This window comes from Panicum virgatum, chromosome 4K (assembly GCF_016808335.1).
Source record: "Panicum virgatum strain AP13 chromosome 4K, P.virgatum_v5, whole genome shotgun sequence".
NCBI lineage: Eukaryota > Viridiplantae > Streptophyta > Magnoliopsida > Poales > Poaceae > Panicum > Panicum virgatum.
This window is the reverse complement of record NC_053139.1, coordinates 29,315,273-29,341,901: the sequence shown is the minus strand read 5'-3', so window position 1 is coordinate 29,341,901 and position 26,629 is coordinate 29,315,273. Positions and strand designations below refer to the sequence as shown.

The 26,629-nt window shown below is 44.7% G+C and overlaps 2 protein-coding genes and 1 long non-coding RNA gene across 4 annotated transcripts; 1 reads left to right on the top strand and 2 right to left on the bottom strand.

Moving 5' to 3' along the window:
• Positions 1-2,464: 2,464 nt before the first annotated feature.
• Positions 2,465-5,857, bottom strand: LOC120704740 (F-box/LRR-repeat protein 14-like). Of its 2 annotated transcripts, none has more exons than XM_039989235.1 (2): positions 5,710-5,857; positions 2,465-4,367 (listed from the first exon to the last, which is right to left on the bottom strand). In XM_039989235.1, exon 2 carries the CDS (start codon positions 4,305-4,307, stop codon positions 2,889-2,891), a length of 1,419 nt encoding a protein of 472 aa, XP_039845169.1. In that variant the 5' UTR covers positions 4,308-4,367; positions 5,710-5,857; the 3' UTR covers positions 2,465-2,888. The 2 variants fall into 2 exon arrangements, with proteins under 2 accessions (XP_039845169.1, XP_039845170.1); XM_039989236.1 differs by having other exon boundaries at positions 2,465-4,323; positions 5,710-5,856.
• A 703-nt stretch (positions 5,858-6,560) lies between these two features.
• LOC120704766 lies at positions 6,561-12,344 on the top strand. The gene is made up of 2 exons (XR_005687665.1): positions 6,561-6,989; positions 12,071-12,344. It is a non-coding gene; the product is annotated as an uncharacterized LOC120704766 (long non-coding RNA).
• An 818-nt stretch (positions 12,345-13,162) lies between these two features.
• Positions 13,163-17,557, bottom strand: LOC120704742 (protein trichome birefringence-like 24). The gene is made up of 4 exons (XM_039989237.1): positions 17,192-17,557; positions 16,279-16,356; positions 15,541-15,818; positions 13,163-14,381 (listed from the first exon to the last, which is right to left on the bottom strand). Exons 1-4 carry the CDS (start codon positions 17,430-17,432, stop codon positions 13,602-13,604), a joined length of 1,377 nt encoding a protein of 458 aa, XP_039845171.1. The 5' UTR covers positions 17,433-17,557; the 3' UTR covers positions 13,163-13,601.
• Between the last annotated feature and the right edge of the window lie 9,072 nt (positions 17,558-26,629).

The following is a 26,629-nucleotide window of genomic DNA, read 5'->3' as shown; positions in this document are numbered from 1 at the left end:
CGAGAATTCAGAGAAACATATGTAGCCAATAATCTTGAGGACGGAAAGGTTGTGCGTTCAGGTTAACGGATCATCCCTCCTCATCATCCCCTATCTAAAGAACCATATGTCGCAAGCTGAACATGAACAAAATTTTACTTGTATAGACTTTGAATCCATAGGTTGTTATGCAGCAGCTATTTTATATAACGCGTGCTCAACGCATATGAAGTCAAAACATGTGTTCACGATCAGATCCAATCATCCATGCCGGTCGTTGTAACTCATCGGCACTTAATAGCACAATCCAACCAGCCAGCTACACACACCACATGTGCACACAAACATTTCTAACCACAGCCTACAACGAATTGAATCAGCAATGAGCAGCAGGACACGTTCAAGACCAAAGCTCTAAAAATGATTTATATCGAAAATAAGGATTCACCTATGTTAGAGTTGAAAGTAGTTTCACAGCAAAGAAGTTTAACATTAAATACTTTGCGCGGGCAAAGTTGGCTTGTCCATGATCTCTTCTTTCGGACAAGTACAATAGTGCAGACAACTGCTGTCTTTTTGTCACAAACAGACAGCTTGTACAATGAGTTGTTTGTTTGGCTGTCTGCAGGGTGATTAATTCATCCTTTGACACACAAACTCATGGTGATTTAGTGCATAATTTATCTTTGTAGCCATTTTGTTACATACATTAGAGAATGCACAATACATTCAAATAATTCTTATGAGTTAGGAACATCAACCTAGAATAAGTTTTATCAAAAACTTAATCTAGACAAGTGATATGGCTCTGGAACTTTTACACAGAGCTCATCAAGTAGTGTCAAGCTTAAGTTCCAAAAATCATATACAGTACTTTCTGGAACATGTGATACAATTAAATGTTTGTTTTACTAATCTTTAACCTAGAGAATTATTGCAACAAAATTTAAGTATGTGCATGTAAGAAAACCTGTAGGCTTCGTTGCAAGGATTCCAAAACATTTTAGTTTGAATTTTTAGAATTTTTCTACAAATTGTTATCAATTTTACAAGTTCAGAGATTGAAATCCAAGAAACAAAGTTTGAGTTTACAATCAGTCCTTGGAAACTTTCGTTCAAGACCCCAAAACTAATTTGGTTCTTGCAATGTGGTCCCCTGGTCGGGATTTGGGGACAGAGGAGGGGCAGCCGGCCGGATTCCAGCGGGGGCCAGGGGCGAGTGAGCATGTGGGGTTCAAGAGCTACCTCTAGGTGTCCTTGGTGGCGTCTGGGGTGGTCGGAGGCGGCGTGACCACGGCGGGCAGTGGCCGGCGGCGGCGGCTGCGCTCCGGCAAGGTGAGGATGGGGAGGCCGGGCTAGAAAGGTTCGCTGGGAGGTGGGGAAGGCGATGGTGTACTCGGGTTGGGCAGTGGGTGGCCGGAAGAGGTTGCTCCACGGAGCAGGGGCCACAACCGGCAATGGAGGTGGCGGCGGCGAGGCTTGGGCGCAGCAAGGGCTCACACGGGATCCTTCGGTTAAGGTCTTAGGCTCGCCACTACGGCCCGCACCAAGCCAGATGAGAAGCTTGGCACTAAGGTAAGGGTCACTACTCTCTCTGTTCAGGTCACCTTGATATCTTCACTATAGATTTTCTCCACTAAGGGGTCTCCTCATCCTCCATGCATGTTCATCGTCACCATTCAACACAGTCAAAGGGTCGACAAGTTGGCGAACCACTAAGACACCAAACTTACAAGATTGGTTCCCTCCACTAAAGGAAAATGACCTCTAAGTTATTTGTTTGTAATTTTCGTGACTGAATAACAACATAGTTACTGGGACTAACGGATAAAGAATCGCGTAGAAACAAGTCAAAATAGTGAAGAACTGGTGTAGTTTTGTCGGGGTATAGATGTGTAAATTATGGCAGCCTTTTCTTTGCTTTCAATTTCCAGGCACCAAGGAATTCATGAAACCGTCAATTGCTTAAGAACCTTGCCAAGCTGAGTAGCTGACACTCATCCTCCTGCCATCCCGTGGCAACAGCTTCCGGCGAGGAAGCATCACGCTAATTCACCTTCGGGCGCAGGGCACTCGGAGCTGCGATAACTTTTCACCTTACGCAATATATCATGGCACAAGGGTGTGCGAGATTGCGATCCTGCCGCATTCCACGTTGCTTGGACCCACTGAAACGATGGAACCAAGATACACTAGAGATTTGCTAGCTTGAACCAAAATAACCCAGAAGATATATTATAGAATCATAGAACGCCAATGTCACGCTCCCCGCTGCTACTGGTTACCAGCCTGACGTCTATCTTGCCATTGCCACAGATTCATTCGGCACGAATGCACCTGCTGTATCACAATTCACAGACATCTTCTATTCACCTCCAGATTAATTACTCCAGTGTCCAGACTTTGGCTAGCGCAATGTATTCTGGAAAGGCAAGCTGAACTGCTTAAGTGCAAAACTAATAGTGGAAACGAGAAGATAACAAGAACCATGATAAATGTCACTTAATTTTGAGAGCCGATACTTTTTGCATGCACAGTACATATTCCAAAGTTGACCCTACTAAATATTCGTTGAGAAAACTGCAAATGGCTCCCAAATTAATTCCATCAAGAAAGCGATACTACTCACCTGGAAGAGGCAAGATTTTGATGACCTACTAACCTGAAATGAGGAATGGTAAAGAGAACCCAAAAAATGCGCTATAAGCAGAAGTAAATCAGATGCCTCCCAAACATCCAAATTTCACAGTTACACACTGACAATCTCGACCCACACATCGCAGTAAAAAGGTAGACAAAGAAATATGTAAAATTTAAAAATCCAGCCGTGAACGGTGAGCAATCCTCAAGGGGCCAAGGTAGAACTTAATATATTGAGGTGCGCTTCATCCTTCCAGATGGTCACATACTCACACCCTGCCTAGATTGAACAAGCCTGGGTAATCCTCTTTGTAGTGAACTGATTTTGCAGCCCCCTGCACTGCGTTTTGAGAAACCCGAGAGCAGCCTTCAATAACCAGGGATTCCAGATTCCGTGCAAGTGCCACCTCAGTCACTCCAGAATCAGTGAAACCATCACACTGCCTCAATGTGAGGTTAATCAAACATGGGCAACAGGAGAGAAGGCGCATCCCCGCATCAGTTACTCCCACACAATGCATAAGTTCGAGTGATTCTAGGAATTGTGCAGATGAGACTGCCTTCATTCCCTCGTCATCAAAGATGTGAGCACCACTAAGCACAAGATCACGAATTGGACAAGACTGAATGAGCATCACAAGGCCCTCCTGTGTGAATCCTATTTCTGGCCAGTGGCGATCACATGCCCAAAATATAAGCTCAAAAGACTGAAGCATACGGCACCTGAGGGCTAGAGCCTTAAGGCTGTCATCAGTCAATGATGTCCTGAAAACACTACCTTCATTGAACTGAGGTGTCAGCCGAAGTGAGATGCTAGTAAGGTTGTTGCAGTTCTGCGAGAGTGTAATTATGTCATTGTCATGTAGACCAAGAACATAATGAAGGCTCAAGTTCTTTAATGCTTTGCACTTCCTCAGGAGACAACGAAGTCCTATTTCCTTCTCAGTTGTGACCCGTGCCAAAGTCAAATCCTCCAAACTACCACAGCTGAAATCATATCTATACTGATAGTGTGCCATGCATGAAGGATCACGAGGATCAAATACGTTGAGCAAACCTTTGACCTGAAACTCAAACTTCCAGAGCGTCATCCATCCTGAACCAAACTTTAGTAGGTCAAACTGGCTGATCATCTGACAGTGCTTCACTACAAGTTCTTCCAATGATCCAACCTTGCCAAGGTACTCCAGCCACTCCACAGTACCAACTTTTTTGCAGGCAATAAGGTGGAGAGCAGATAGATTCTTGCATCCAACAGCCACCGAGAGAAGCCCGAATGAAGTTATTGCTGGTAGTGTGTTCAACCTGACAGACATCAGCTTCTTGAAGGATGCTAAAAAACCAAGGCCTGAGTCATCAATGTATGAGCAGAAGCTTAACGTGAGATCAGTCAGTGAGGGGCAGCAAGATGAAAACACCTGGAGGCCATGGTTGTTCAACTGCATCCCATGGTTGTGAGTCCAACCAGAGTAATTGAATTCCACTTTGCACAAATTGGGGAAACGGGAGCACAGTGATACCAAGGCCACTGTCACAGGGCTAACGCTGCAGCCAATGTAAATAGCATCTCTTAGCTCTCCCTCAACAGCATAGAGCCTCTTTGACACAAGAGAAAGAGATTTAAGATCACATGGGCTGGTAAGCCGCTTGACAATCTCTGCAAGCAGGGACTCCGGGATGTCGTCCATTGGAAATGCAGCTTTGCTAGTTTGGCAATTCAAGTTTCAATAGGTATTCAGAGTGCTAGACTGGAATTAAAGAATACAAGCATTGAAGATAATCAGACCATGGGAGTGAAACTAATGAAGAAGAGCAAATGCATGATATTTTGAAGCTGTTACATACTCCCTCTGTTCAAATTATAGGTCGTTTTGGCATTTATAGGTGCATAGTTTTTGCTATGCATCTAGATATACACTAGGTCTAGATACATAGAGAAAACTATGGATCAAGAAAAGACAAAGCGACCTATAATCTGGAACAGAGGGAGTATGTAATAAAAGATCCTCTATCCATCATAACAAAGAAGAGTAGTTAAAGGTAACTAAGCAACGTCACATTGGTCATCAGTGCCTAATCATTTTCCATTTTTCAGGTTCTTTTCCACTACGATACTGAAGCTAAGCAGATCACAGTGGAAAATTTCATTATGTGTGTGCACACAAACAACGAACATTTTTACAGATAAAACAGATATGAAGCATACTAATCAGATATGAAGCTAAGTAAAATGCTAGTGCTGTTGTAGTTTAGCGGGCGTGGTGGTCAGGTCTTTCTTGACAATCATAGGTGATTAAGTTCATACAGGTTTAGTGTGTGTGTGTTTGGGTCTATGTAAGACTCCTTCTCTTCTTTTAGTACAATGATACACAGCTCTGCTGCGTGTTCGAGAAAAAAAACAAGTAAAATAATGCATACTGGTCAGATATGAAGCTAAGCAGTTCACATAGAAGACTTTTGTGTAAATTTTCCAACATTTCTTAGAAGCCACCAAGATGATGAACAAGGCAGCACCCTATCTATTTAGGAGAGATATCCAGAAGCATGTGTACAAGTTACATACATCGATGAATAAACATGCACCTATTTTCTCTCCCTGTAAAAGGTCTATGCGCCTACCTCATAAAGGATGAATTTGCATGTCTATTAAGCTATTTTTTCAGCGATAACTTGATGAGCAAACAGTACCGAAGCAAAATGCAACACAAGCACATCAAGATAAGACCCTAGTATGTGCATCTGCTGAAATATTAAAAAATTAATTAATTATAAATTACAGGCGAACTAAACAAACAAGTACTACGCATCTGCTTAACTGGCATACTTGACTACTTGAGAGCCGCCAAACCAATCCCATAGAAAACATGACCCCGCCCCCCTCTCCAAAGGAAATCACATGAAAAACCTGTTTACTATGGGTGCGCAAGAAGCACAAACGAATCAAGCCTATTCCGTGCATCATACTGTACAGCCCAAGGGTTCCATTTTTTTTTATGGGTTCATATTTATCGAACAAAAACCAACTGATTCTTTTTGTCCGCCGCTTAAATCAGCAGAGAACGGAAGAGGAGGGGAAATCCAGGGCCATACCTGAAAGCAGAGGAGATTCCGCTAGGGTTTCTTGGGGCGATATCAGGGAGTAGGCGGCGCCATGAGCGCAACCGGAGGACGGGGGACCAGAAACCCTCGTCTCGCGAGTCGTGAGTTCGCCGCAGTCGGCCGAGGAGGCACCCGAATGAGTTTTGGGCCAGAATGGGCTTGGCTGGGCTGACGCGGACCTATGCGCATGTTTTTTGTTTTTTGTTTTTTGTTTTTCTTTTGTTTCTTGATTTCTTGAAAAATACTCCCTCGATCTTGCAAAAGAATATAAATCTCGTTTTCCGAGAAGTTAAAAAAATTTAATTTTGATAAAAAAACTACTAATGTTTGTATCTCCGAATAAACGTAGTACAGAAATATATTACATGATTAATCTAAAGATATTTATGTTACAACACAAATATTAATATTATTTTATATAAATTTGGACAAATTTGAAATTATTTAACTTCTCGAGAAGAGAGATTTACATTTTTTGTGACGGAGGAAGTACATAGTTAAGATGCCATTGCGAGTCCGTCAGCCATTTTTCGTTTTTCGTCGTGTGAATTTCCCATCGATGAAATGTTCTTTCTGAAAGATAAAGTAGGTGAAAACATTCAGCATGCGATGGATTTTCCATCCGACAGTGTCAGGTTACTTTTGTAGCACCGGAACATAAATAAAAGAAGCAACCTGTTATGTGATAGTATAACTAAAAACATTTGTAACGGCAGTTCATGACGTTGAAGGGAAGGGCAGAAAAAAAAATAACGTCGAACGGAAGGGCATAACGTCGTAGCTACTACTCCTAGTCTTAGGTCCTAGTTTCTGTCTCGACCCAGAATGGGACTGGCCCATGCTGGCCCGTTTTCCTCACTCTTCTTTCTCCGGGAAAGAGTCTTGGTGAGTGAGGAGCAGCGGTCGGTCAGGCCTGAATGGCGAGCCACCAAGAGAAGCCCACCACGCCGCCGCCGCCGCAACCACAGGCGGCCGAGGGCGGCTGCGCCCGACCCCGCTTGCCCGGCGGCGGCCGAGTGCACGCGGGGGGCGCTGGATACCCTAACCCCCCGGAGGCCGCGGTCCCCGACGCGGCGACGCTGCGGGACCAGTGGCGGTTCGCCGTGCGGTAGTACAGCCGCTGGTACTCCCACGCCTGGGGCACCGCCATCCTCGCCGGCGCCGCCTTCTTCGCGCTCGGGTGGCTCGTCAAGGGCTCCGACCCGCTCCCTTCCCGAGCCGAGCCCCACGACACCAACGCCAGTGGCGCTGCCAAGGAGGAGAGGTGACTGGTGAGAGCACCTGATTCCGTTATGTTTTTCTTCTTGATCTGTTCGTCGGTAGATACGGGAATGCGACTTCTATAATTTATTGGGAAGAATTGTATCTCGTGTGTGGAAATTATTCCCGTAAGATTGCTTTGGTGAAGAATAAAATTTGTTCAGCATTAGGGTTTCAGTATGTGTGTGCTGTTAGATTATTTCAATCTATCAGGTTTAGATGATCCAGATTCGAGTCTTTTTTACTATCATTGAATGGGCAGTATGACTGTATGAGGATTCCAATTTTAGACACTTGATAAATTCCTAGGTTGTTGATCAGGTCGAGTGCTGTCTTGCCTTGAAGGTTAATATGTAAATTTGGAGAGTTACGCTTCTAGAATTGCACTAATGTGCTGCGAGCTGGTGCTATTATATATGTCATAGGTGCGAGTAGAATCAGTCCTGTCACCAGCATCATAATTCTTAGGTTCCCCGCTTCCTGGTTTTGGGCCGAGCCTGCATCCACACGAGCAAGCTCATGAACAGATAAACTAGAAAAGAAAATTTCCATGGAAGCAGACGAACAGTGGGACAAGTCATGAGTACTATAGTGTCATCAAGGGATCAGTGAGACAACTCATGACTCGTGAGTAATATGACGACTTTGGAACACTGCGAATATACATTTGCATAATGAAATATGGTTGCTATTGAAGTAATTAGGAAGTAATATTTACAATGAAATGTAATGTTGGAGAATGACTTGATTAATGTCCCTTTTATTTTTTTCAAGATGATTTTATCGGTTGGATATTACTTACAATTTTGTTGTGGTCTTTTGGGTTTCATCTCTAGCCTAACCCAACCTGCTTGGGACAAAAGGCTATGTTGTTGTTGTTGTTGTTGTTAATGGAGGTTTGAATTTTTTTTTTTCCTCCTTAGAGCTTCATCTGTTTTTTTTTCAAAACAAATCTTCATCCAGTTGAAGTAGAAGCTGAATTTTATTTAGTTCGAAGAGCATATTGTTTCATTTACAATTAACATTGAAGTATTTCAAAAGATCTAGTTTTCTTAGAATCTAATTTTAAGTGTAATTTTGTCATTAATTTCTTTTTTAGAATATTAAGTTTTGAATATATTTTGAATATGTAGTGTTGTAGCTATGTTGACTGGAAGACTCTCTCTTTCCTGAGTCGTCTCAGCATAGCCGGTCCCAAGCCCGGGTAAAGGAGGAGGGTTGCGTTAGGTTTTGGCAAACCAGCATAAAAAATAGCCACAATAATGGATTTGAAACCCATAAAAAACTCGTTGGGGCATAACCCTCTTAGCGACGCGCTACATCGGAATCCTTGTGTGGTGATAAATGGGCAAGGGCCGGGTCGCCATTCCCCCAATAGCGCGTCGTATCGTGACCTGGGTACGATAATAAGTGAGCAAGGGTCGGGTCGTCGCAACCTGAGTGGCGCGCTACATCTACGCCTGGGTGTAGTGAAAAATGAACAAGGGTTTTCGCACTTCCCTCGACGGATGCGAAAGGTAAGGAAGTTAGCTGAGCCAACTAGAATTCATATAGGTAGCTAGAATGTAGGGTCCCTAACGAGTAAGTTGCGAGAGCTAGTTGATGCAGCAATCAGGAGTCGTGTAAATATTCTATGCATTTAGGAGATTAAATGGAAGGGCCAGAAGGCGAAGGAGGTTGAAGATACTGGCTTCAAGCTTTGGTACACGGGGGCAACACCGGGTAGGAATGGTGTAGGTGCCTATGCCCCTCAGGTAGGCCTTAGTGAGAGCACCAAGATGTAGTTCTGGGAAGATCTAGATAGCATGGTTAGTACCGTGCCTACCAGCGAGAAACTCTTCATAGGAGATCTCAATGGCTATGTGGGTCCGACTAATGTAGGGTTCGAGCGAGTGCACGGGGGCTTTGGGTACAGTAGCAGGAGTCAAGAGGGGGAGGATGTATTGAACTTCACGTTGGCCTACGACTTGTTGATAGCGAATACCGTTTTCAAGAAGAGGGAATCCCATCTTGTGACGTTTCGTAGTGGACAACACTCGAGCCAGATCGACTTTATCCTTGCTAGGAGGGAGGATAGACGTGATTGCTTAGATTGTAAGGTGATACCTGGGGAGAGTGTTGTCCCTCAACACAAGCTTGTGGTGGCGGACTTTCGTCTTCGGGTACGTGTCCACCGGGACAAACGTGCCAAGATTGCAAGTACAAAGTGGTGGAAGTTTAGAGGGGAAGCGGCACAAGCGTTTAAGGAGAGGATGCTAGGTGAGGGGCCTTGGGAAGAAGGAGAAGATGCAGATGACATATGGCTAAAGATGGCAACATGTGTTCGGAAGATGGCCTCAGAGGTGTTTGGCGTGAGTAGGGGAGGCAAACAGGAGGGAAAAGACACCTGGTGGTGGAACGACGAGGTGCAAAGGGCTATTAAGGAGAAGAAGGAGTGTTTCAAGCGCCTACACCTTGACAAGAGTGCAGCCAACATCGTGGGCTATAAATTAGCGAAGAGGGTTGCAAAGCGAGCTGTGAGTGTAACAAAGGGTAAGGCGTATGATGACCTATATCAGCGGCTAGGCACGAAAGAAGGGGAGAAGGATATTTATAGGATGGCTAGGATCCGCGAGTGGAAAACAAGGGACATCAACCAAATCAAATGCATCAAGGATGGGACAGATCGATTGCTAGTGAAGGATGAGGAGATCAGGGATAGATGGAGAGAGTACTTCGACAAGTTGTTTAATGGGGAGAGTGAGGGCCCTACCCTTGAGTTAGATGACTCTTTTGATGATACCAACAGACGCTTTGTGAGGAGAATTCAGGAGGTAGAGATCGGGGAGACTTTGAAGAGGATGAAGGGAGATAAAGCGATGGGCCCTGATGGTATCCCCATTGAGGTGTGGAGATGCCTAGGTGACAGAGCAATAGTATGGTTAACTAAGCTTTTTAACCTCATTTTTCGGTCAAACAAGATGTCGGAAGAATGGAGAAGTATATTAGTACCTATCTTCAAAAACAAGGGCGATGTTTAAAGTTGTACTAACTACCATGAGATTAAACTGATGAGTCATACGATGAAGCTCTGGGAGTGGGTTATCGAGCATCGCCTAAGAAGAGTGACAAGTGTGACCCAAAATCAGTTTGGGTTCATGCCTGGAAGGTCAACCATGGAGGCGATTTTCTTAATACGACAATTGATGGAGAGATATAGGGAGCAGAAGAAGGACTTGGACATGGTCTTTATTGACCTCGAGAAGGCGTATGACAAGTACCGAGAAATGTCATGTGGTGGGCTTTGGAGAAGCACAAAGTCCCAACTAAGTACATTATCCTCATCAAGGATATGTATAAGGATGCGACGATGTTTGTCCGGACATGTGATGGCGACACCACTGACTTTCCTATTAACATAGGCCTACACTAGGTGTCAGCTTTGAGCCCTTATTTATTTGCTTTAGTGATGGATGAGGTCACAAGGGATATACAAGGTGAGATCCCTTGGTGTATGCTCTTTGTTGATGATGTGATGGTAGTTGACGAGAGTAGGGCAGGGGTTAATAGGACGTTAGAGCTGTGGAGACGCACGTTAGAGTCGAAAGGGTTTAGACTTAGTAAGACCAAGACCGAGTATATGATGTGTGATTTCAGCGCGACTAGACATGAGGGGGGAGACGTTAGTCTATATGGGCAAGTGGTGGCCCAGAAGGATACTTTTTGGTATTTAGGATCGGTGCTACAAAAGGATGGCGACATTGATGAAGATGTTAGGCATAGAATTTCAGTTGGCTGGTTGAAATTGCGTCAAGCTTCTGGCATCTTTTGTGACAAAAGGGTGCCACAAAAGCTAAAAGGCAAGTTCTATAGGACAGCAATTCGCCCGGCGATGTTATACAGTGCTGAATGTTGGCCTACAAAAAGGCGACATGTCCAGCAACTGAGTGTAGCAGAGATGCGGATGTTGCGGTGGTTTTGCAGGCACACAAGGAGGGATAGAGTCCGAAACGAAGCTATTCGAGATAGGGTCGGGGTGGCACCAATTGAGAAGAAACTTACTCAACATCGGCCGAGATGGTTTGGATATGTCCAACGGAGGCCTCCTGAGACGCCGGTGCGTAGTGGGGTTCTTGAGCGGGTCTATAATATAAAGAGGGGTAGAGGTAGACCTAAACTGACTTGGGATGAGTCGGGTAAGAGAGATCTTAAGGATTGGAATATCTCTAAAGAGATAGCTTTGGATAGGAGCGCTTGGAGACTAGCTATCAATGTGCCTGAACCATAACCTTTATTTCTTTTGGATTTCATCTCTAGCCTACCCCAACTTGCTTGGGAAAAAAGGCTATGTTGTTGTTGTTGTTGTTGTTGTAGTGTTGTAGCTCTGTATTTCAGCTTGTATGAAGGCAAGGGAGTATTTGAACCATTCGTATGTCATCATATTGTATTTTATGTATCCAGTGTCAAAAGTTGTTGATTTCAGGACGATTTCTGAAATTTCCTGCTAAATAGTGCTGGTGTTTTTCATAATAATAAATGAAATGTTAATATTTTTTTCTGCCTAGGTTTTCTGTTGGTTTCTTTGATTGTTTTATAAATTGTTTAGCATTGCGGTAATATTAGTATTAATATCCCGCATTCTATTTGAGGCTTTCAAATTTTGCTGTCGTACTACCGTTCCTAGTGCCGGCCAATGACCAGTGTGTTAAATCCTATTCGTGTATGATGGTATTGTTAAGCAGTGACCTGGCAGTAGTATTCATGAATAATGATGACTGACTAAACTTTATCACTAGAGTTGGAGAAACTGCAGCCATCGCTAAAAGTTCTGCATAATTTTGGAGCCTTTTCTACCTCTTTCCTGTGTGTCTGTTAATATGGTTATTTATTGATTGAATTGTCTTGACTGACTTATTTTTCAACACCATCAAACATGTAATTGTGAAGTATGGAGTCTTGGTGATGCTGAGAGGTTTTTCTTATGGTTTATAAAATTTGCAGTGGTAAACCACATTGCACAACCTAGATGAGTTGTGTTCTGAGTTCTGCCACTTCAACTTCTCTGGCAAAATTTCATTTTCTTGTAGTTGTGTTTGATAAATGTGCCTTGCAGATATTCCATTCCTTTCCACCTATGGAGTTCAAATGGGCTGTTAATGGTGAAGGGAGATAGTTCAAGCCAGAAGGGAGATATAGTGTGGCTTGGAGTTGTGATCTATGCACTTGTTCCAGGGCAGTGATCTGTTTTCTGTTCCTCTGCTGTTGTATATTTTCAAAATAAGGAGGTCTAACCATGCTTTAAGTTAGGCTTTTGAAGATTTTGTAAAAATACGAACGAGATGTTACTGAATCAAATGATAAAAGAGTTGCATTATCGATTCCTTGTACATTTGCTTTGATGGAATTCATTGGCAAATGCTTGCTTCCTTGTTTGTGAGGCTATTTGGTTCAGCCAAGGGCATCAGTGCGTTTTGTTGGAAGAGAATTCAGTTTTGTTGATGGAATACATTTATGAAAGGTTGGATGTTTGGTTCTTCGATGGAGTTCATTGACGAACGTTTCATTCGATTATTTTTCCTTGTTTTTTCTGAGGAAAGACCGTAAGTCTTTGTTGCGATTACCTGAAAATCTGTTCAGGTGTACGACAAAGGGAAAGTGCCAAGTCCACTGCCCGCCATTGCTTGCCTTTCGGTAGCATCTCATGCATCATTCTAATGTACAGTATAAAATTCAGGTGAAGGCATACAATTCGTAGATCTTTTCCAGTCACCATGGTATAAAAGGATCACGAATTGTTCGTATTGAGTTTCTAAACATCTTATATCTGCGCCAGCAAAGGATATATTCTCTGCAACCTGAGTTGATGTGGGCACGTGGCACTTGACATCTCAAAGGATGTGCATAATGGCGTTCTATTTGCAAGAAGGGCCACCAGACTTTTTCCCCCTTTATTTTATGGGAATATATCAAGTGCAAACTAATTTTTTCGTGCAAACTATGAAAACTTCAATTTGGGTCATCAGATCAACATCCAAGAAGCATGGAGATTGGATAATTTTACAATCTAGATCCGTCCTTGGATTGAGTAATTTTACATCATTATTTTAAGATGACATTTTGTTCCGAGTATTTGAATGTACATTTTGCAGTTTTGCACGAATAGTTGTGCTCATTACTCGGAACACCTGATACAGGTGCCATCCTATGAACATCTAAAAGTATACAACCATAGTCAGCTTCGAATAACTGTTACTGTTTACATATTATCATATTATTATGTACTCCAGCTGTATGGCAACGGGAAAACTTGTTCAGTTCACCACTGTATGCCTTTGCAGACTAAAGTTTTAGATGCGTACATTCGCTACAGAATATCACGCGCTACAGAGCACAGATAATAGGCGCACCTTTCCCAGTCTATCATGGTATAATACGACCAACAGTCGTATTATACCCTCTTTTCCATCACACCCTAACAGCTAATAAACCCTCTACGGTGAAAGATTGCTTCAAGAACAACCATGCTACATAGGCTCCTGGAATTTGCGAATTGGAGCAGCAGAGCACATATGTATGACGAGGCGGCATGAACCGACATCGGTGTTGAAATCAGATGGCACGGTTAGGTGCCACCTGAGGAAGTTTCAGTCCTTCGCCAGCATCTGCATGATGATGTCGTTCCCCGCATCGATAGGGCCAGGCAAGCACCAGTGCAGACAGTCATTTTGGACTTTGGCAGTCATCCCTTTCTCATAAGGATGGTATGTTCTGTAAGGCCCAGGGTGTCCATCAGGCCGCAGCAGCGAGAGCTCAAATGTGTCGAGCAGTTTCAGACAGTCAGCACTGCCATTAGGCCCTTTGTTCGCCACCGCCTTGTCAAACTCTTCTCTCTCGATCTTCCACATCTTATTGTCCGATTCCCTGTCGCCAGCCTCCCCTGGCTTGAATGGTGACGTCCTGTTACAAGTCCCACCACTGAACCACTCGCCGTGCTCGAAATGTGAAGGCGTCCATGTCCTGTAGAAGACCACTGGCTTGTGAGGTGAGGATACGATGAACCGGAAGGCTGCGCTGAGTGCCTTGCGGAAGGAGTACTCTGGGGCCATCTCTTTCAGGTTTTTGTTCTTGCAGGAGTGGCAGCCAATCTCAGCTCCATTCTCCCAGTAGACTGCAGTTTTTAAGAACCACTGGCCTGTGGATATCACGACGTAGTCAAAGCTCTCCCACTGACTAGCCCAGTTTGTCTCGAGAACATCAAGGTGCAGCTGAAGATCAGCAGTTGAAACTCCATCGTCATCCTCAAATATTTTGGCCTTGACAAGGAACGGTGCCCAGATAAGAGATACCGTGAAGTTGTGTGAGGGAAAGTGCCATCTTCTGGATTTGAATGTACTGTCATGGTAGACCACAGTAGCATCTTCGACCTACAACAGAAACAATAAAGTCTTTTAGCCCCATGCAAATTGGGGACTTGGAGTAGGCTAGAGGTGAAACCTGGCAACAGCCTTGCTTGATATCATAGTACGAAGGATTCATGCAAGCGCTACAGATACTATCTACAGAAAGCACTAGACAATATGCATGTGGAAACAGGGCAGCAGAGACTTTAGACACAAGATTTACTATCAGGTGTTGAAAAGGCATGTCTTGTCGTCAAACCATCATCAACAAGAACACCTTGCTAGCAATTTCATAGGATGTTTATGAAGTACAAATGGTAGGGACGCAAACACAAGCTATGCCTCATCAAAATGTGGTTTGATGCGGTTGATGCACAATTTGCAAGGCTCCAACTGAAGTTGCAGAGAGAAATGCAAAGGCAGAGATTTAACACCTTTAAGGTTCTCAGTAAGTTGATACGTCAGACCAATTTCTTCCCTAGTGACATGGGCCAAAGAACCGATTGTTCATCTTATTTACAGCAAAAACATCATGCTTGGGTGGTTGTGTCTTTATTTTCTTGCTTAGTAACTAGTCGTACACACAATAATAAAACAGAGAACAAAAATAACTTCTTATCAAACAAGCATGGCCCGTGATCCTGTTTTATGCTATATGCATAATTAAGGGATTCCTAGTTGTGCACAATGAATAGTGAAGGAAAATGTAAAACCGGTGAAAGTTAGGTCATAATGAACCGGTCAGATGTACATTAGTGATTAATGGGACTCTACTTACATTATTGCAACATGTAAAGCTAACAATCAACTACAAAGTATTTTGCAAGGTGGATTTGATTTACATGAATTGTGTTCTAGTCTACAGAGAATAAAAGAACACTCTGAGGCACATTCAGTATGCATATTTTAATAGAATAAGCATCTTTCAAATCCACGGGATAGTTTTATCTGCACTGCCAAAGATAATAATCAATCCTAAATAATAACAGAGTTCAACCATATTATTGTAAATTAACCAGGTTTGCCTGCACTAAAAGAGGAACAAATAATATCTACTTAGCTAAAATTAAAATATAAAGCTCACATATGTCAGAAGTTGAATGAAGCATTAAAATTAGACAGTGGCCATAAAAAATATTATGACTGGCTGATTACAAGAATACTTAGAAGAATCATAGAATACCTTAGAAACAAGACAAAGCAATGATTGCATGTGATTGCGAAGGATTGAATCACCAATAAGTGCCCAATGCTTCCCCCGCATGCCATCCAAAAACTCCTTGCTGTCAAACAGTGGTATGTCACAACCATATGGCTTCCATCTCCAATAGAGATAATCAGAGTCAGGCCTTCCATTTGTCATACAGTTCTGAGGAGATTCAATGAATCGGCAGCTTGCATTCGTATAAGCTGGCCCTGATAAATGTGGAACCCACTCGCCATGGAAAAGATTACAATTTTCTGCAAAGTGAAAATAAAATGTGTGGTCAATTACTAATGGAAGAATTAAAGATAAAAGTGTTTTTTTTTTCTGAACACATGAAGATGAAATGGGACGGTACAAAATATTTCCTTAAGAAGATAACAAATATCTTACAAATTACCATCATTTTGGTTAAATATAGCATGGGCTGATAATAGCATAGGAAGCGATGAAACTGCATAGATTTCCAAAACAAGAAGAAAAATCTTTACCTCTTCAGACTTCCGATGACAGCTGTTGCTATGGGAATTTAGGGATTCTGTTCGAATTTAAATAAATCCTAGGGATTTACATCCAAACAACCCCTTTAATGTTTACCACTTAATTAAAATCGATAACCTTATCCATCCATAACGAATTGAATTTGCTACCCAAAATGCCATTCACACGTAAAGTGTAGATTAAGCAATGATCGCATCTATGAATTAAGAAACATACTTCCTGGGGAACCTTCCTTCTTGTCTGGAGCTGTTAGAGGTCCCGAACCAGTCACAGCAAAAATCAAATCATCCGCTTCTGTTAATCACAAGCAAGATATTAGTACAAACATAAGATCCAAAAGAAAGTGTGGTAATTGTTTTATTAGTAAATCTATGAAAAAGCAAAGAGAATTGTAAAAGCCGGCATCACTCTAAGACAAGAAACTGGGCATTTTTTATTCTAAATTGGGGATCCTCTCAATCATGAACCCCTTGAAGCAAAAAAACTCCCACCTTTTCATAGAGGATCTAACAAGCTTGCCCGTCTCACTAAACTAATGCAAGTGATCAATCACGCACCTCTCCATCCTCCAACTGTAGGCATTTGGTGATTTAATCAAATACATGCAAATAACAAATGCCCCGGAACTAGAATGTAGCAGAACATGCACATAGGGTCAAACAGAACAAGTATAATAAATTAAACGGAAGGAAACAGAGGGGATCCACGCAGTCCCCCCTGAGCAGTAAACAATTCAAGTTACAGCGGGTCGAGAAATGTTAAAATAAGGAGGAAACCTTTAAGGTACTGAAAATCTCAGACCTTTCTGTAGTATAGGTTCCACATTTAACGTATTTTTTATTTTGCTGTTTAATCCATAATTCAGTGTGGAGCATAAGCATTTCGATTCAAATGTTTTCACAAATAAGGCAATCCAAATTTTACTGCTGCTCTTCTCCAGCAACAATCAATCAATATTTCAAATTCTTCTAGTACAGAATGGGCATGTTTTAATGCTGCAAATCCCAACCAAATATCAAGCCAAATCATTTCCCCGTGAGGAGGCACGGCTGCATGCCTTTCTTGTTGGAAGAAACGACAAAAATGAGAAGAGGTAAAAAGGCACAAAGGCATTCCAAGAACCGCTCACCGGAGGGAGGCGTCCCGCCGCCGCCGGTTCTTCCAATCCCCGGCGCCGCCACGAGGCGCGCGGCCCCGTCCGGCGCGGCGGTGGGCGGCAGGAGGTAGGCCGCGGGGCCGGCGAGCAGCCGGAGCGCGAGGCCCGCGAGGATCACGAACAGCAGCAGCTTCAGCGCCGACCCGCCGACCGCCGCCGCCTTCCTCTGCAGCTGCAGCGCCGGCGTCGGCGCAGGCGGCCACTCCATCCCCATCCCTCTCCTCCACACCCAAGTGATCGCGGAGCCGGCGGGCAACAGACACCAGGGAGGGACTGGCTGGCACCTCTGTTGTGTCGGGGCCACGTCTCTCGGCGGTGACGGTGGAGGTGGTTGGCAATTGGCATGCAGGTTTGGACTACGGAGTTATGTGGGGTCAGGGTTGTCTGACAACTACAGTCAGGACGAACCTGGAAACGGTGGTGCCAAGGTGTGCATTCGAGAAGCCGCCAACAAGAAGCGGCTTCTTTTGCAAGAGGCACCCGAAGGCTCTTGCCAGACCGCCCAGACGCGTGGTTGTTGGGGGGAAAAAACGCATTCTGTTTGGTTTTATTGGTTTTCACGTTTGGGAGCATGTTACAACGAAATTCCTGCAATTATCGAAAGGCAGAGATGCACAGAGACAACACGGTAAAATAACTGAAAATTAAACGTTGTGCAAAATAACTGAAAATTAAATGTTGTGCCGCATGATACGTAATGATCAGTGATAACGTATTTATTATATACATTGTAAGAGCATCTTCAACAGCTCTTCTATATTGGGTGGATTGGCTAAAAAAAGAAAAGGAGACCCGAAAACCCTCATCCAACAGATATTGTATCCACATCGTCTTCTATTCTCGTTTTGTATCCTTCCGCCTTCGCTAGACATCTTTGCCCTGCGTGCGGCGCTCGCCATCCACTCCGGCCCCACCATGCCGCGCTCCCGGGCCTTTCACGCCAGCGCCGCTTCCCTCCGCCGCCAGGCCTCACATGCCGGCACATCCCTCCGCCGTCGGACCTCCCCGGCGGCCCGGCGCGGCAGGATGGGACCTCCCCGGCGGCGAGACCGAGCTTGGCAGTGGCGGGGCGGGAGCACTGCGGTGGTGTTGTCGGTCGAAACCCACCGGCGAGCAGCGACGGGCAACACGAAGAGCCGGGAGGTTGCTGGGGCGCTAGCAGGCACTGCTCCCTCATCGACGGCCCGCAATTCCGTCACGCGCCCGGAGGATGTGTGAAAACCGGGCGTGCCACCTGACCTATACCCGATCAGGAGGGTGCAGACGTGCTCCAAACAGTTTCCTGCATACAAAGACACGTGTAAATATAAGTCCGAGCAGTGGTCGGCTCCCCGGGACGACTCTTGCATCGGCTTTAAAGAGCCGATCGAGTCCCGGTGTCAGATGGGATCTGATTGTATCCAGATATGATAAATAAAGCAAATAACTATAAAACTGCTTCAATTAACCCTAATTGATCTAATCCACGATGGTAACAGCTTCACTGCTAGATCGGAACATCCTACACGTGACTAGGCCTAGCGAACATAACAGACAACTAAACCATAACCCAAAACAGAGGCCTAAGAACTAGCAGGAGCCGATTCCCGGGACAATCCCTATCAAAGCTAAGATAAAGCATCTATTACACCACCAGATCATCCAATCCGTTTGCAAGGCCTAACCTAGCAGATAATACGCCAACTCTTAAGATAAGAGCAAACCATAACAGATCAGATCTACTAGACATAAAAGAAGCAGGGTGTTGCCTCTGTGCAACTAGTTCTATGCGACAAGGACTAGCATGAGATTGAAACGTGATTGCACAGAGACAACATGATATTCGTAGATGATAAGCAACGAAGCACAACAGATCTACTAAAAGCCATGCTACGAACATCATGATAACTAGTACTACTCGCCATCAAAAATGCTTCAGTACGAGTAATACCAAGGTAAAAGCAAGAACAATACTGCCCTGATCGCAAGAAGCGATCAGGGCAGCATGGCGCTTACTTGGATGAAACCCTAGGATTAGGGGTGGCGATGCACCGAGAGTTGTTGTTTGCGAGACGTGATGACGCTCTCCTTTACGAATAACAAAGGATACATATTTATAGTCCGGAGACTTGGGAAACAATCTAAACTAATCTCGTCCCGATCGGACTCTATCTCTAACCTTGAACTAAATCTAAAGATACATGGGCCATGTGGCCCAGATGCTCACGCAGGAGCCGATTTACAAGTCTTCTTCAATCTTCTGCTTTAAGCCCATCTTGATTTCGGCCCATAAATTAATCATGTTAATTTATGGCGATAACACATGCCCCCTGGTTTTGGCAATGATAGTTCCAAAACCAATCCGTCGCTTCATCTTCCCGTTAATGCTCATTAAACACATTGTAACCACCAAGGAAGATACAACGTCCCTGCAACTGGCTCCTCGTAGAATGTAAAACTGCCGATCCGTCTTCCATCTTTTCACTATTTAATCTCACCCGAATCGGCTCTTTTCCACAGCAAACTCCTTCTTCCTCCTAGAGCCAGTAGCGCAGAAACTCCAACTCTCCACCAACCATGGCCATCTCCTCTTCCTCCGGCTCCAACTCTTTTGGAGATTCCTCTTCTTTCTCCTCCTCTCCTTCTTCTTCCTCCCTCTCGGCCTTCTCCATCGACTCTATCCCAGAGAGCCGAGAGCCGACCCCCGAGTGGGACCCGACAGCAGCCTATGAGGCGCTGGCTCCTCTGCACTGAGATGCAGAGGAGTTCGATTTCGGGGTCGCCTCCGAGGAGGACGAACCCACAACTGAGGGAGAAGACCTCCAGTTCCTGCTCCATGAGGAACTGGAAAGCAGCGAGGACGACACCTTCTCATGGGAAGGAGCCGACTCCTCCGAAAAGATCGACTCTTCCACCAGTGACGACACGGCGGCAGGGGGAAACCCCCATCAATTCCTCAAGGCCCCCATGGAGGGAAGTGAAGAGGGAAGCAGCAGCGGCGGCGGGCGAAGCAGCAGCGGCGGGCGAAGCAGCAGCAGCGCCGAGGACGATGGCAGCAGTAGCGGCGACGACGGCGATGATGACGACGACGATGGTGGAGACGCACCGTCGCGAAGCCCGAAGCTCCGTAGGTGTTCAGACACCTACGACTGGTAGATGTAGGTAGCATCGTAAGAATAGGACCTCAAAGTCGAAGGATTGATTCCTTTGTAAAATCGGCTTTCCTTGTAATGAACTTTCCTTTAATGAAATCGAGTTCCTTTAAATTTTGTGTGTTCGATTACCTTCCAAAAAAGCCGATGGCAACGCATCAGGCTTCTATAAATATCCAATAGCCGACGGAATTCAAACTAGAAGCAACCCGCAGAAGAATAGGGTAATACTTTCAGCCTGAACCGAACTCTCGAATCCGAGCAAAATTCGAAAACCAAGCTCTACAAATCTGAGCAATAACTCCCCAAGCAGCCGGAATTCGAATCAGAATCTCTAGCAATCAAACCCTAAGTCAATAGATCTGACCATGACAGATTCTACAGCTCAAACGACAAGTTCTGCAATCAACGATGCGGCAATCCACGGCCTGAAGGTAATATTCGGCCTAATCCTTTAGTTTTCTTCAGCTTATTAAGCTTCTGAAACTAAAATTCTGAAACATGACACCACACGTATGCTTCTGAATCTCTGAACTTCAGGTGTCAAACATCCTTCTGCCGCATCCTTCCAATCCAAAATCCTTCTGTCTTGGCCCACAAACCCATGAAAACCCTATAGATTTGATCTCTTGTGAAGCAAATAGGATCCCTTTTGTGAGTCAAAACATCGATCTGAACCTCTGAGCCGACTGCTTAAGAGCCTAGCCTAATCCACCTGAGAGCTGGATTACATGGTACAATAGAGTAGCAAAAGCCCACATGCCCTTGTGGCAAGATTTGAACATAGCCGATGCACTTAATCTATCACTGTCACCCCTTGACAAAGATGAAAAATCTTCTGAAAACCATCGGCTACTTCTGGTCTGATGCTCTGAATTGTTTCCTTTTTGGTCATGGACCCATGACCCCTACTCTGCTGGACATCACCATGATCACTGGACTAGACATTAGCTCTCCTAATCCTGCTGCTCACAAAATGGCAGAAGTCCCCTTTAAACTTTCTTCCAAAGTCAACTGCACAAATTGGGGTACTTACATGAGTCAGCATATGAAAACAAAAGGTCTAGTGACTGAGAAGGAACACACAACCTTCTTAAATCTCTGGCTAGAGCACTTCATCTTCTGTGGCCCTTCCTTAGCTCCAACTAAGAACTATCTCCCCTTGGCCTACCACCTGGCCCATGGTACTCACACCGGCCTAGGCAAACTCTTCCTTGGAGAAATTTACAGATATCTCCATTTGATGACATCTAACTTGCTTAATAAAAAGAAACTGAGAACTGGAGGCACTTGGTGGTTCATTCAGTTGTGGGCACAACTGTACTTCCAACATCATATTCCCAACTTCCAAGGCCTGACCAGGAACTCTTTCCCCGATGAGAGTGGCAAACCAATCAGATGTACTAGTTACGGCCAAGCTTTGTTCAGTCTCCCTGGCAGTAAACTGAATTCAACAGATGCAACAAACTGGTTTAGAGTCTTCTACAAAGGACTAGACGATCTCTCTACTTCCCGTTTACTGAATCTGAATCCTTTGAGAACCCAACTGCCTTCAGATTAGATAACTTTGCCGATGACGACAGCACTCGGCATCTATATTCTTTGATGATTCGACCCGGTTTTCTTCCTGTTGGCATCAGCACTTCTAACAGAATTATCAAGCCAGGTTATGAATCTTACCAACCAGTTATAGCAGCTCGGCAATTTGGCCTAGGACAGGCCCCTCCCCACTTCCATATTCACCACTTGGTGGAGAACAGAGCCGATCTGCCTAATGGTCTCACCAGCTCGAGATGCTACAGCATGTTTGACAATCTCCACATTCCAATACCAGCTGATCTGTCCTTCACTTCTTCATCAAACGGCTTTGATACCTGGTGGAACATGTGGAAAACTCATGTCTTCAGAAAAGCTCTAGGTCCTCGACTGCAGCAAATCGATCTTGAATATGAAATTCCCGAGGAAGAGGTACTAAATTCGTGCATTCATCCTTCTAAGTCCTTCATCCTTTGCATCTGTCTAATTCTAACCCACCCTGTTTGCAGCGACAAGATGGTCCAGAACCTATGACCAGCACTGGGGAGCCATTCCACTTTCTTCCAACTGCTCCTGATGTACTCTTTTGCAAAGGATCACCACCAATGAAGAAAGTAATAATGACTGTTCAGCCAGACTTACTTCAGTCGGCTTCCAAGCGAAGACAAACTTCTGCAAGCGTTGCCCCCCGAGTCTTGACCAAGAAAAGGAAGATGATTACAAGGCGAGTGGTCAAGAAACTAGCACCAGCATCCCCAAGTCCATCAGAGTCCAACACCAACCAGGTAACCCTTCTTTCTAAAACGGCTTTGATACCTGGTGGAACATGTGGAAAACTCATGTCTTCAGAAAAGCTCTAGGTCCTCGACTGCAGCAAATCGATCTTGAATATGAAATTCCCGAGGAAGAGGTACTAAATTCGTGCATTCATCCTTCTAAGTCCTTCATCCTTTGCATCTGTCTAATTCTAACCCACCCTGTTTGCAGCGACAAGATGGTCCAGAACCTATGACCAGCACTGGGGAGCCATTCCACTTTCTTCCAACTGCTCCTGATGTACTCTTTTGCAAAGGATCACCACCAATGAAGAAAGTAATAATGACTGTTCAGCCAGACTTACTTCAGTCGGCTTCCAAGCGAAGACAAACTTCTGCAAGCGTTGCCCCCCGAGTCTTGACCAAGAAAAGGAAGATGATTACAAGGCGAGTGGTCAAGAAACTAGCACCAGCATCCCCAAGTCCATCAGAGTCCAACACCAACCAGGTAACCCTTCTTTCTAAAACCCCTTTTTTTATTTCATATACGCATACTCCGATTGACTGTAGTTCTATGTTCAGGATGCAGCTGAAGACATCCCCAATGTAGAAAGCCCGGATCAACATGAGATGGCTGCAACTCCTGATGCACTGTCGGATGCAAGCGAGGAACAAGCCGATGCTCTTGACGTCAACACCAGCTCTGATAGGACGATTGCTCCTGAACCGCCCCACACTTCTTCTTCAGAACAGGTAACATTACAAAACCAATTCTAAACCAGCCGATAACTCCATAAATGCATCTTGCTCTAACTCCAGATACGCCCATAGAGTTTCAATATTTCAGGTTTGCTTTCCTTTGACCCTGCATCAATGGGCCTGACTACCCCTGGAGTAGAGACATCCTCTCTGCAGCAATCGGCTAACTTGGCACATCAGCTTCAACTTATCAAGGACCTTCTATCTGCTCCGATCACTGCTCTAGTTAATGATTCCAGCGAGACAAATAACATCTTCGAGCAAATAGAATCCCAACTCCCGGAGCCATTGCAAATCAAGCTCTGGTCAGCCAGCAACCCTTCATTCTTTTCGGATAGAAGTGAGTAAAGCACAACAAAGAATGGAAACACGTCGCTCCCAAGCTTCTCTGAAAGCTGACATTACCCAAAAGTGCAAGGCCCTTAACCAGAAGAAAGCAACTCTAGATATCAAAGCTGACGTGTCTGCCAACATGAATCGACTCGACCTCCTTGAGTCGGCAGATAGTTTCAGGCAATGACAAGGATGACGAAGCGATTATAGCACGAGCAGATGCCGTCCGTACTGAAGCCATCCACGCCATAGAAGAATTCCTGAACCAGTAGATAGGCTCAAGAGACAATCAGTACTGCTTGTTAACCTGAAACTTGTACTTGTTTAAAAACATCTTAAGTCGATGGTTATACACCGGCTATCTTACTTCTCATATGCATTTTTTTTACCGGCCAACTCAATGTGTTGGCCTGTCACCATCATTTTTTTTTACCGGCCAACTCAACGTGTTGGCCTGTCATCATCATTTTTTTTGTGGCCAACTCAACGTGTTGGCCTATTACACTGCAGCCAGATGGATCTCATCGGCTTTTCATTACTCGCCTTTCCACATGCTCGGGAAATACTTCTTCAGATGCTGTCCATTGACGGCAACAGGAAACTTGACGCCGTCCAATTCCTCGAGCATGTACGCGTTCCCAGGCAAAACCTGATCAACCTTGTACGGCCCATGCCAAGTTGGAGACCATTTACCAAACTTTTTATCTTTAGTTCACAACGGCAATACTGCCTCCCAAACCAAGTCTCCCACCTGGAAATCCTTAGGCTTGACCTTCTTGTTGTATGCACGGGCGACTTTAGCCTTATTTTCTTTGATCTTTTCCAACGACCAAAGCCTTAGTTCCGTTAGGTCCTCCACGTTGTCATTCATCCAGGCTGCATACTGTTCAGCAGATAGATCATTCTGAAACTCAACACGCCTTGATCCGACCGTGATCTCCCACGGTAGCACAGCATCCTGGCCGTAGACTAGATGGTACGACGACGTCTTGGTGGACCCATGACACGAAATACGATATGCCCACAAAGCTTCTGATAACACCTCATGCCAGCACCTAGGATATTCATCGATCTTTCTTTTTATAAGCTTGATGAGGCTCTGGTTGGATGCTTCAGCCTGTCCATTAGCTTGGGCATAATATGGAGATGATCTGATCAGCTTAATCCCCATGTCATCGGCAAACTTTCTGAACTCCTCCGATATAAAGACCGATCCTCCCTCGGTCGTAATGGTCTGAGGGATCCCAAATCTGTGAATGATGTGCTCTTTGACAAAGCTGATCACATCTCTTGACGCTACCGATCTCATGGGCACCGCCTCTACCCATTTTGTGAAATAATCTGTGGCAGCTAAAACCCATTGGTGACCTTTGCTGGATGACAGGTTAATTTGTCTGATCATGTCCATGCCCCAACATCTGAATGGCCACGGTTTGATGATCGGATTCATCACTGACGCCGGCACTATCTGAATTTTGCCAAACTTCTGACATGCCTGACATCCTTTATAATATTTGAAACAATCTTCCAGCATACTGGGCCAGTAATAACCCGATCGCCTAATCAGCCACTTCATCTTATGAGCCGATTGGTGAGTACCGCAGGCTCCTTCATGAACCTCATGCAAGAGCCGATTTGACTCTAAAGGTCCCAGACATTTAAGTAATAGTCCTTCCAAGGTCCTGTAGAACATGTCATCCCCTATCAGAACATACTTCATGGCTTTGAGTCTTATCCTTCTGGGTGCCCTCGAGCCGAATCCTTCAAGTAATTGAAGATATCGGCTCTCCAGTCTCCGGGTTCTAGAAACTGAACCTCCACCTCGACTCCATCGGCTGTCTCCTTGTAGCCAGAAGCCATCTAAGCCAAATCATTGGCTTCATTATTCAGAGTCCTGCGTATCCAGTGGAAATTGATGTACCTGAACCGTGACATCAACTCACGGCACTGCATCCATATCGGGAAGAGAGCCTCGCTCTCGCATCTATATTCCTCCGTGAGCTGAGAAATCACCAGCTTTGAATCTCCAAAAATTTCCACCGCTTCCGTACCGGCTTCGAGAAGCAATTCTATCCCTTTGCGAACGGCTTCATATTCCACCAGATTATTGGTGCACGGGGCAGTCATTCTGATGGAGAAGGAGTAAGTCACCCCACGAGGCGACACCAACAGAATTCCCACACCGCATCCATCATCACAAGCCAATCCGTCAAAGAACATAGCCCAAGCACGAATAAATAATGCAGCGATATCAGTGCTGATCCTGTCCGCAACAAGATCCGCCAGTGCTTGTCCTTTGACTGCTTTTGCAGGCTGGTACCGGATATCGAATTCTGACAATGCAAACATCCATTTTCCAAGTCGGCCTTTAAGGACAGGGGCCGACAGCATATGCTTTATGACATCCGATTTGCATATGACAATTGTTTCCGCTGAGAGCAAAATATGGCGAAGCTTCGTACATGTAAAGTATAAGCAAAGACAAAGCTTCTCGATTTCAGGATACCTGGTCTCGGCGTCTAACATGCGTCTGCTGAGGTAGAAAACCACCCTCTTTTGGCCGTCATGCTTCTGGATTAGCACTGAAGCAATGGAAGTGTCACCCATGGATAGGTACATATAGAACAGCCTATCTTGCTGAGGAGGAACCAATACTGGGGGCTTTGACAAATACTCCTTGATTTCATCGAAAGCTTGTTGCTGTTCTGTTCCCCAGCGAAACTCATCATCAGATTTGATCTTTACTAACCCCATAAACGGCTCAATGCGTCCAGACAGATTAGAAATAAATCGCATGACAAAATTAATTTTACTGATGAGTTTCTGCAACTCCTTCTTTGTAGTAGGTGGCTACATCGTCTTTACAGCTTCTTGACTCTTTAGGCCGACCTCGATTC